Source organism: Protobothrops mucrosquamatus, unplaced genomic scaffold, assembly GCF_001527695.2.
Source record: "Protobothrops mucrosquamatus isolate PMUCROS unplaced genomic scaffold, P.Mucros_1.0 scaffold2887, whole genome shotgun sequence".
NCBI classification, from domain to species: Eukaryota; Metazoa; Chordata; class Lepidosauria; order Squamata; family Viperidae; genus Protobothrops; species Protobothrops mucrosquamatus.
The window spans coordinates 186,220-198,187 of NW_015388915.1; the positions used below are offsets into that span (position 1 = coordinate 186,220).

Here is an 11,968-nt window from a genome sequence, read left to right on the forward strand (position 1 = left end):
CGCGCCTCGTGATTGAAGAAGGAGCTGTCACTCAAGTAAAAAGAAAAAAAAAGAAAAAACCCGCAGCTCGGGATAAAAATTCGAGAGCATCTGAAATCCCCAGGAAGAGGGGAAGTTAGCCATGAGAGCGGAGTCTTGGATTTAGCACGAGAACAAGGCTGGGTGGGGAATTGGGCTGAAATCCACACATTTCAAAGTTGTCAGGTTTGAGAAACACCGGTTTAGACGAACGCATTTTATTATTGCATAAACTTTCCATTCGAGGCGTGTGTTCAGGCGGGCGGTACCCATAGCTTACTGAAACGCGTTGTATATGGTTAGCCAAGAACCGTGGTTTACTCAGTTAATTTACGGGCTTATACAATTCACTACAATATAACTAACAAGTGGGTATAACATGTTTGTCAGTGGTGCTGGGCAAAATAATCAGTGTATGCAGCATTATCTTTTAGTTGCAGGTACACAGAAAAATGTGAACAGATTTTAAATAGTAACATGCAAAAAAAAATTGTGACAAGTTGAATTTTGAGTAGAAGCAGAGCGATCATAAATGCTACGATTAGTGAATACATTCAGTGCAATTTGTATCTGTTAAACTTAAGATTCATGTGATTCCATACGGCTTAGCCTTAGATCAGTAAATAACAGTACTGGACTATATAAATTAGAATATTGTAATCACTTATTACCAGGTTGCAGTAGAGAGATACTGGGAGCCATTTACCAGTAACTCTTCCTTCTCAGCTCTTCCTTAGCAGCAAGTATGTTTACCATATTTTGCTTCCAAAGATCTTATGCATAGTTAGCTTGTGTGACCTGCATTCAATGACTGCATTGAATAAATCATTAGAAGTTCACTGGAAGTAGATCATGCAAACACAGCTAACAGAACATTCAGTGATGTCTGAAGTTCATTGCTTTCTTCTTTTCTAATCCTTTTTTCCTTGAGTGATGCACATTAATCTTCATATAGTAAGCCTTTTGGGTACAGGTGATTTGAATATTATTCATTTTATATTAGCCACTAAGAACTTTTTCAGCTAAATGTCACAACAAAAATGAATAGATTAGCACAGATAAACTGAGATATGGAATCATTTCTTTTTAAATAATCAGTTCAGATCAACCTATTTTACACTCTACATTTGAATTTTACATAGTACTGAAAAAGTATCCTACAAATGAAAGTTGAAATCAGAATTGGAGCAAATGCTGTAGATAATTTGGAGGTTTGGATGTAAATAAAATTCTAAAAGCAGTCTGTATCCATATATTTTTAGTTTATTTTTTTCCAGATAGGGCAGCCTTAAGTGCAGCAGCCTTCCTATCTCCTCATTTCTTTAGATCAAATTCAGACATAAACCTTCTTTGGCCTGTTGTTTTTATAGCACTTCACTTCATCCTCCTTTTTAAAGTTCATATTTCTCCAGATCTTTTGCTTATTTTAGTCTTATTTTAAATACTTTTTATAATCTCTTTCAGAGAGAAAGAAAGCAGACCAAGGTTGCAATTGTACAATTGCATGCAATTTCTAGCTTTAAAACAAATCATTCCCACTATAAAATCCTACAGTATGTCACTTTATAACTTTCCACTTTACTAGTACAGATAATTAATTTTGGCTTACTCTTCTTCCTCTAATCTTGCCAGTCTTTACCTCTTCATTAAAATAACCACTATTCATGAACAATGAACCCTTCTGAGGAATTATAGCCAGACAAATACAGGTAGTCCTTGACTTACAGCAGTTCATTAATGACTGTTCGAAGTTACAGTGGCACTGAAAAAAACAATTTATGACCTTTTTTCACTTATGAGTTGCAACATTCCCATAGTCATGTGATCAAAATTTGGATGCTTGGCAACTGATTCATATTTAAGACAGTTGCAGTGTCTCAGGGTCATGTGATCAACTTTTACAATTTTTTACAAGCAAAGTCAATGGGAAAGCCAGATTCACTTAACAACCCTGTTACTAACTTAACAACTTTAGTGATTCACTTAATGACTGTGGCAAGAAGGTTGTAAAATGGGACAAAATTCACTTAACAAATGTTTCGCTTAACAACATAAATTTTGGGCTCAATTGTGGTCATAAGTCGACATTTATCAAAATCTAAATACTGTCCTCTTAATATTCAGGAAAAGTCTCCAAAACAATTTCTTAAAATTCCTTTAAAGTCATTTACAGCCTAATAATAATATATTAATACATATGCTTGCACAGTTAGTAAAGATTAAGTATTGCTTGGCTTTGGAAAGGATAAATATAATGGCATATAAAATAAAACTCTGGCTATCAAATTTGTGTAACAGTTTTAGAATATGGAAGCGTAGCCCATTGCTTATTTGAATGAACAGGATTTCTCTTCTATCACCTACCCCAAACCCACAGATAATAGTACAAGAACAATATAAGTCCATAAAGTATGGATATTTTATTTAACAAATAAGCATCAAAGGCTTTAGTTAGAACAATGTAACAAAACTTCAGCCTTGCATAGGATCTGGGATTTAAAAAAAAATTACCACATGAAAATGTATGTTTTGACATTTTGCATTAACTAGAAGTAAAAAACAACAGCAACCTTATTTCGTATTCTTAAAGGATATATGATACAAAATATATGAGATAAATGTAAAAGCGTTATTAACATTATAATTACATTTTTACTTTCACTGTTAGACATTCAGTTCTATGGCATAGCTTTGAGCATTCTCAAAACAAGTAAATAAGTGGACATGATTTAGTGAAATTTAAGCTAGAGGTATCAGATCTGGGCTGCAAACACTTAAGATTTTCAGTATCTTTTTCTTGCCATCTTGTAATCATTTAGGTTTTTGCAATTCAGAATTTTTTTCCTTCCTTCCTTGAAGTGTGTTTGATTCTGAGAGAGACTGCCTGGACAAGTCCCTGCAGTTTTCTTGGCACGTTTTTTTCAGAAGTCGTTTGCCATTACTTCCTAAGTCTCAGAGAAAGTGACTAGCCCAAGATCGCTCATCAGGCTTTGTGCCTAAAGTGGGACTAAACCTATGGTCTCCCAGTTTCTAGCCTGATATCATTAATCACCACACCAAACTAGCTTTCATAGTAGCCCTGGCTAAGTACTTAAAACATTTTCAGTTCTGTAGTACAAACTAATAAACTTTATGGCCTACTTCTAGATAAACATGCATAAGATCAGACATGGATCTATTCTAGGCACAACTATTTCCTGAAACAATCCATTAATTTTAGAAAGCTTATATCTTTAAAATGATCATGCTTAACTCTTGATGATTCATTTCAAGTAATCCCTCCTGAGCTGGCTGAACTTTTGGTATTGTTTCTCATAAAAATCGTTCACAGATGGGAACAGACATGCAGTACAATCTACACTATTATTTTTTTTCATTTGCTACAAATATTCATTTTACTAATAGAAGTATTAGCAATGAAAAATTATTTAGATACAATTGTACTGTATTAAATAAATGCAAAATATGCGTTATACCTGAAATAAACTTAAATTGTTTGCATGTAAATTCATAAAATTTTCTAAGACTGTATTTCAAATGAAGTTGTACATAAAGTCATTTAGTACTAAAAATCTACATATTTTCAAGTATGAATCACTCAGAAATATTATTGCCAATGCTTGTGCTATAGTCAAAATCCAGGTAATTATCTTGAAAATGTCATTTGGGATCATTCACATCTTGAAATATTTGGGTTGAGTTTTTCACTTAATTTATGTATGAGAATTGCCAATTCCTCTGTTGCTTGAGATTTGTCTTCCAAAAGTTCATAGCGAAGACTAGAAATATCTTGTTTAATTTCCTTTAATTCACCTGTATAAAAACAAAAAAACCCATTTAACATAACTTGATAAAGTATCGATCTGCTACATTGTTTATTCATAAGACCAAGCAGTTGAAGTTCTTCAATTTATATTGATGAATCATCACATAAACAGATATTCAAAGTCATTACAACTGAAAGTTTTGAGCAAATGTGAAATAACTGAAAGATGTACTGTAACCTTCACTTTTTCCAATTTGTTTTCCAAACAAAAAGTTTCACAGTGAAGCAATGATGCTATATGTCCAGATGGAATGGGATAACTCGCCACAGCCAACTCGCTACAGCCAACTCGCCAGTGTCTACTTGCCATGGCCAATTTGCAGTGGCCAGCTTGCCACAGGACAATTCACTGCGGGACAATTCAGCAATTCAATTTAATTATTTCAAATATTTTTTTTTTAATTTTTGTCATTTGGTCCCTCCTTTGGCATCCTCTCTTTAATGATTCTGTTTGACTATTTCTTCAATATTAGTGTAACTCTTGTCTCTCAATGAGTTGTCCTGTGGTGAATTGGCCATGGAGAATTGATCGTGGCAAGTTGGCTCTCCAGAGTCTTTAATGACCTGCAGACATGAAAGTTATATAATGTCTCTTCTTGAGGTAAAATTCCTCAAACAAAGAAGCTAACAAATATAACCTCCTTTCCAGTTCTTTATCTTAAAAACATATATAAGTGCATTACGAAGAAAAGACACAATCCAGCCAATTTTAAGTATGTTTAAATCTTATTAACTTCAAAGGTTCGGCATACGGTGTATTAATTTTGAAATCTGTAAGTCTGCATTTTGTTTAGGCATATTAAAATGACCCTTCTTTGATTTTCTGGGAGCTTTGACCATCACATCTAAAACATCCAGTTGGGGGAGGTTTAGTGTTATTAATCAAAAACAGGTACACTTCACAATCAGGATAACTATTGTAGAAACTAATCAAATTTACTCATTTGTCTCTTCATATGGGCATTTAAATGAACCTATATAAATCAGCTATATAGTTATTTGAATTCTACATATTTTGAAGATATTCTTCATATAATAAATGTTATTAGAATATGATTTATTCAAGCCAGTTAAATCTCAGCAACATCCAATCTCTCTAATATAATTTTTCAGATTTGGAATTCATATGAACAAGAAGTTGTTAATTCACTATGTTGCACAGTCCTATGAATTATTTGACAAAAATCCGAATTCAAAGAACATTTTACCAAGTAAGAATTCATAATATTATTTACTTAAAAAGTAAACAGTAGGGAGCTTGTCTTGATTTTAATTTTCAGAGTAATGTGTTATAATATGCATTATAAAACTATACTAAAAATCCTGACATTCATTTTAAGAGCATGCAGTTTGAATAAAAGATCTGTAATCTTAAAACTGTACAGCACAATTAGTTTCAAAATTTGAGTTTTTTCTAATGTTTTCTGAATACAAAAATAAATAAGATATTTGAAACTGAGTTTAAAGAAATCCTGAGATCTTGTTTTTAATGGGGAAGGGATTCAGTTTTACCTAGGAAGAGAAACAAAAAGCTAAAAAGAATCCACTCACCTCCAAATATAAAATGTAAATTGTGTGCATGTTTGTATGTTTATCAAAATATCAAGTAACTTTTTTATTTTCTGTTGTAAAACTTTTCATATCTTAAAGCAAAACATTACCCCAGAGAGATTTAGGTCATGTATATTTTCTTTTTTTATCAGCTAATTTTAGAAGCAAATCCAACTCGTGGATATTTCTAAAGGTTAAGACTGTTGCATTTTGAAGATTTAATATTTTAGTTATTTTCAAGTATTTAATCTGGCCTATACAGTAGTTAAAAGATTATTTTTGTAAAAGTAATTTATCCCAGTGCAAATCATTTATTAATTTAATTAGTTTACTATGAAAAACACTATGTCTATTATTAGATACACTATTTTCTCCACTTCATTGTTTTTACCCACATTTACAGTGTTAAATATCTGTTTTGAAGCCCAAAGCAGAAAGAATCATTCCTCCCATAATCCAAATCTCTGGTTTCTCAGACCTCCAACACTTTTCATTTTTTTTTCTTTTACATTTATATTACCGTATGAATAACTCTATAGGCTCTTACCTTCATTGACTTCATCATTTTCCTTGTCTACCTGAGCTTTCAAAACGTAACGTTTTATAAGTCTCTTCATGATTTGCTGTTGGAGGGGAAAAACTTAATCAAACTTTTATTTATTTACTTGCCATCCTAATTTTAAATGCAGGCTCCTGATAAGTCCTGAAAAAATATCTGAATCTTCAACTGTAATAAAGTCAGGCTACACGATACAAATTACAGGATTTAGTTCCATTTTAGTGCAATCAAACATTCATTTTCAAGTTTTTACATCATAAGTAGAGCTAGACGTTCAACTGTATAGTCTTAAATTCCTTTTTAAATTATAATTTTATAAACATTTTATTTGTATAAAAATCAATTAGCACAACAAAGAACATAAGTTATGGGCATTTTTGTATACTCGTTTTAAAATTAAGGGCATTATATGAAACAAATTAGAACAATATACTGGGGAAGAAGCTAAACAAGAAAAAACAGCTTACTTTGAATGAACTACCTCCCCTGATTCAATTTGTGTATCCCTGCTAATTATTCTTACTCTTTAACAAACACATACCTAAGCAGCTCTTGTGAACAGGACTCCATAGATAGGTGAATACCCCAATTCTTCCCCAAATTTCATTCAAAAGGACATGTGGGTTTGTTCACATTTGCACACATGCACATCCCCTAACACCACGTGCTCCTACAATATTATATTTATCTTATTCACTATTCACAGGTCAAAAGTCTTATATTGGTATTATTGGTACTGGTATAAAAGTAATATTTTCTTATTTAACATAATTGCAGAATTGCCTGTTTTTCTACTCAATATTTGGAGGCAAATTCAGATGACTACAATGTGTCTGGCTAGTGGTGTTTTTTGGAATTTTTGGAATGCTTACTTGTTCCATTCATACCTGTCCCACTGACCTACATTTGTTTTTGACATCAATTTTTCTCCCCAACAAGGGGAAAAAATATGATAGAAGACCTCCTGCATTTCCTTTAGACAGGAAAAACACATCTGTGCTAATCCACTGAACCTGTGGCTTAAAATGCAACACATTTTCTTCATTGCTTTGGTTGTTAATTTGTCCATTCCCTGTATTTGTCATTGTCAGTCGTTTCCCCTCTTCAGTTGAAGAAAGGGAAGTTACTGTACAGAAATGCAGGAGATACTGTATAGGAGATATTTAATTGCAAAGTAATGGCAGTATTTGCCTCTTCTCTCAGGCTATTTCTGTTCTGTTGTCTTCCCATGTACTATTTTATTTAGTATTATTTTAACTTTGGAGAGGGAGTGGTACAAGACCAACTTAGAGAAGTACAAAGAGACTTCTGAAGTCATCATACTCATTTGAAACATTTTTGTCACTTCTTCTAGAGTAGTTGCAGTTTAAAAAAAGCAAGAGAGTTCTTAACCTTAGGCTATACTTTAAAAATATATAATACCGAAGTATGTTAAATGAAATCCATAAACACATAAGTACACTAAGTTACCCCCCCTTTCACCCTGGTACTATTTACATCGGTATCTGCAGGACAGAAGATAGGTTGAATTAGAATTAGAATCAGAATAAAGCTGGAAGGGACCTTGGAGGTCTTCTAGTCCAGCCCCCTACTCAAGCAGGAGTCCCTATATCATTTCAGACAAGTGGCTGTCCAGTCTCTTCTTAAAAGCCTCCCACAATGTCTGAAGGCAAGCTGTTTCACTGGTTATTGTCCTCCCTGTTAGGAAGTTTCTCCTTAATTCCAGGTAGCTTCTCTCCTTGATTAGTTTCCATACGTTATTTCTTGTCTTGCCTTCTGGTGCTTTGGAAAATAAATTGACCCCCTCCTCCTTATGGCAGCCTCTCAAATACTGGAATACTGCTATCATGTCCCCCCTAGTCCTTCTTTTCTCTAGACTGGCCATTCCCAAATCCTACAACCATTCTTCATATGTTTTAGTCTCCAGGACTTTAATCATGTTAGTTCCTCTTTGCACTTTTTCCAAATTCTCAACATCTTTTTTTGTAATGTGGTGACCAAAACTGGATGCAGTATTCCAGGTGTGGCTTTACTAAGGCTTTATAAAGCAATACTAATACTTCACATGATTTTGATTCTATGCCTCTGTTTATACAACCAAGGATTGTATTAGCTTTTTTGGCTACTGCCACACACTGCTGACTCTTGTTTAAGTGATCGTCCACTAGGACTCCAAGGTTTTTATTTATTTATTTATTATTTAAATTTATATACCGCCCTATCTCTCAGGGCGGTGAACAGGCAATAATAAAAATCACAGTAAATATTACATAAAAGCCTGCTCTAAAATATAAAACCCCTAACAAAACCCAATCAAAACTACGCCAGGCCGGCCGCATGGAACAGATGAGTTTTCAGGGCTCGGTGGAAGAGGCGCAGGTCCGCAATTGTACGTAGGTCGGGGGGCAGGTCATTTCAGAGGGCAGAAGCTGCCACAGAGAAGGCTCTCCCCCTGGGGGTCGCCAGCCGGCATTGGCTGGCCGACGGTACCCTAAGGAGGCCCTCTCTGTGGGAGCGGACTGGTCGAAGGGAGATATTTGGTAGGAGGCGGTCTTGCAAATACCTAGGTCCATTGCCATGGAGCGCTTTAAAAGTTGTTACTAATACCTTGAAGCGCACCCGGAAGGCCACCGGCAGCCAGTGCAGCTCGCGCAGGAGAGGTGTTACATGGGAGCATCTAGAGGCCCCCAAAATCCCCCACGCAGCCACATTCTGAACTAGCTGGAGCCTTCAGGTGCACCTCAAGGGGAGCCCCATGTAGAGAGCATTGCAATAGTCCAGGCAGGAAACAACGAGGGCTTGAGTGACCGTGCGTAGGGCGTCCCGATCCAGAAAGGGGCGCAACTGGCGTATCAGGCGAGCCTGATGAAAAGGCCCCCTGGCCACGGCCGTCACATGATCGTCTAAAGACAGCCGAGCATCCAGGAGGACACCCAGGTTGCGGGCCCTCTCCGCGGGAGCTAATGACTCGTCCCCGATAGCCAGAGATGGAACCAACTGGCTATGACATGACGCCGGAAACCACAGCCACTCGGTCTTGGACGGGTTGAGACGAAGCCTGTTCCTCCCCATCCAGGTTTCACCTAATCTGTACTTGTACTTTTGGTTTTTCCTGCCCAGGTGTAAAACTTTGCTTTTGTCCACATAAAATATCATTTTGTTGGGTAGGGCCCATTGTTCAAATCTGTCAAGATCTTTTTGGATCCTGAGCTTGTCTTCTGGAGTGTTGGCTATTCCTGCCATCTTAGTGTCATCTGCAAATTTGATGAAATCCCTTCCATTCCCTCATCTAAATCATTTATGAAGATTTTGAAGAGTACTGGGCCAAGACAGAACCTTGTGGTACCCCACTGCTTACTTCCTTCCGTGTAGATGTAGTACCATTAAGGACTACTCATTGAGTACGGTTTGTCAGCCAGTTACAAATCCATCTGGTAGTTATGCTGTCTATCCCACATTTTTCTAGCTAACCAAGAAGTGAATTGTGGTCTATTTTGTCAAATGCCTTGCTGAAGTCTAAATATACTATGTCCACAGCATTTCATTGGCTTTTATAGTATCCAGCACCTGGGTTATGAATCCCATAACAGCCAACATAGATACAGATGCATGCACATACAGTAGACTCCTTCCAGCAGACAATTGTAGTGAATTGTCTACAGCAAGTGGTCATCATTAAGTGATGCCAACACGGAATAGGGATTGTCTGGATGTTCCAAGTTGTGCTTTGCTTTAGTAATTATACAGTGAGGGGAAAAAGTACAATTTTTTAAACAAGCAGTGATATAATGGACAACTGGAATTTTATCTCCCAAGAGGATGTAAGAAAACCTCTTACAGCTAAACACATAGAGCACTAGGTATGCAATATGCCTGATTTTAACCATAAATGGAAAAAAATCTAAATGCATTTCATAAGAGTTTATAATGAATTCACATTATCCAAATAACTGCTTACCTGATAGCGTGAAGATTGATTGAGAATACTGTTAAAACTGTGTGATTCAAAAACTCTTGAGTTGGACTGAGAAAAGAGATTTAGCTAGAAAACAATATATTTGAATTAAAATAGCTTCCATAATATTTGCAGCTACTATATAAGATATATTAATACTTAATGACATTACAGAAATTATTACCATTCAGGATAAAATTCTGAAAGAAACACGTTTCAATTTGTCATATTACTAAAATATATATCTATTCCTAGATTGAACAATGCACTTAAATAGAAATATATTATTTTAACCATTTCCTAAACCAAACAGATATAAAAGAATGCTTATTCCTGAAAAACAATTGTTACTGTACGCATCTTACACAGCCTAACAACTCCCCCATAGCTTGTGCTTGGGTTGAACAGAACATTAGAATTAAACAATATTTATAAGGGTAAAATAAATAGTAATGCACTGAATATGAGAAAAATGTGATTAGATTGTCAGAAGTGAAATTTATATTTTTGGTTATTTTTCATGCAACTGACAGCATAAAAAAGAAAACTTCTCATTATTAATAGTGAGGCTCAACTACTGCAGCATAGCAAGTGCCTGCTAGGATAGGAGCCATTGACTCAATCAAGACAAAGAAGAGGCAGCAATAAAGAATGAAGGCAAGGATAATTCTAACTGATTGATGGCACATTCTCCAGACATCCAGTATGCCCAGGTTTTGCATTAAAACAAAAATAAAGCCCCTTTTCCTTGAAAAAGATATTAGATACCCAAATATGCATGAAATAAGGAATAATGTATGTAGTCTTTGTCCTTGATACTGGTTATGTCTTATATCATATCCTTCATACAAGCACATTTTTTTGCTATTGAAGTGACATAAGGCTTGCATTCTTATAAGACATTTCTAAGTTAAAAAGGGAATTAATTACACGGGGATCTGAGATAATGGGAAAAGGTAGCACTCCTAATGTATGAGCAATCTCATTTAGCTGAATTGAAAAGAGCTCCTGCACACTTTGAATTAAATACAGAAGTCCATGGGTTTCACTCCCCTTGCTTGTACATGGAAAGTTTTCTAATCCATCCACATTTCAGGTGAACACTTTTGATAGTGCAGAATGCATTCAGCAGCATCTCATATTATTTTAGCTACTTATTTAAAAGGACAAAACTATTCTAGAAATCTCCTTTGAAAAGAAAGGAATAGTAAAAATCATTATTGTTATCAAGTTTTATTTGTCTTCTCCCTAAAAATATTCCACCGAAGAAATACTATTTCATATCTGTAATGTATCATCTACACTGCAATACATTTACATACAGTCCAGGCCATATTTCCTAATGCAATAAAGCTTCATCCCTGAAAGAGATATGGAGGCAGGGATATCAAATCTATCTCATTATAACCAAGGCACCTCTTTCTCAGGAGTGTTCCCAAGAGCAGGAATCTAAGTACTTATTAGTGAATCAGATTTTTATAATAAATGCATTTAAGCAAATACATGATAGGGGGATGCAAAGTCTAACATCTAACTAATTACAAGACAAAGAATTAGAGAATAAGTGCTTTTTATTGAAAGCAAAGATAGAAGTACAGGTAGTCCTTGACTTACAATAGTTAATTTAGTGACCATTCAAAGTTACAATGGCACTGAAAAAAGTGACATGACCATTTTTCACAGTTACGACCTTTGCAGCATCCCCATGATCATGTATTAAAATTCAGATGCTTGACAACTGGTTCATGTTTATGACCATTGCTGTGACTCAAGATCATGTGATCACCTTTTGTGACCTTCTGACAAGCAAAGTCGATGAGGAAACCAGATTCACTTAACAATCGGGTTACTAACTTATCAAATGCAGTGATTCACTTAACAACTGAGGCAAGAAAGGTAGTAAAATGGGGCAAAACTCGTTTAACAAATGTCTCACTTAACAACAGAAATTATGGGTTCAAATGTGGTTGTAAGTCGAGGACTATCTGTACCATAAATAAAACTGAGATTAGACAAAGAGCAGGACAGTGATAGACAATGTAAATCTTAACTCTCTATA

At 35.2% G+C, this 11,968-nt stretch overlaps 1 protein-coding gene across 2 annotated transcripts in view; it reads right to left on the minus strand.

The window, feature by feature from the left end:
• Positions 1-3,688: 3,688 nt before the first annotated feature.
• TRPC3 (transient receptor potential cation channel subfamily C member 3) overlaps positions 3,689-11,968 on the minus strand; it is a 51,182-nt gene continuing 42,902 nt past the window's right edge. The window contains exons 10-12 of one of the 2 annotated variants that reach the window (XM_015825948.1): positions 9,913-9,996; positions 5,943-6,018; positions 3,689-3,831 (exon numbers count right to left, since the gene is read on the minus strand). In XM_015825948.1, the coding sequence (XP_015681434.1) occupies positions 3,689-3,831; positions 5,943-6,018; positions 9,913-9,996 (303 nt within the window). The remainder of the gene's footprint in view (positions 3,832-5,942; positions 6,019-9,912; positions 9,997-11,968) is intronic. The other variant, XM_015825949.2, reaches the window with a different exon arrangement.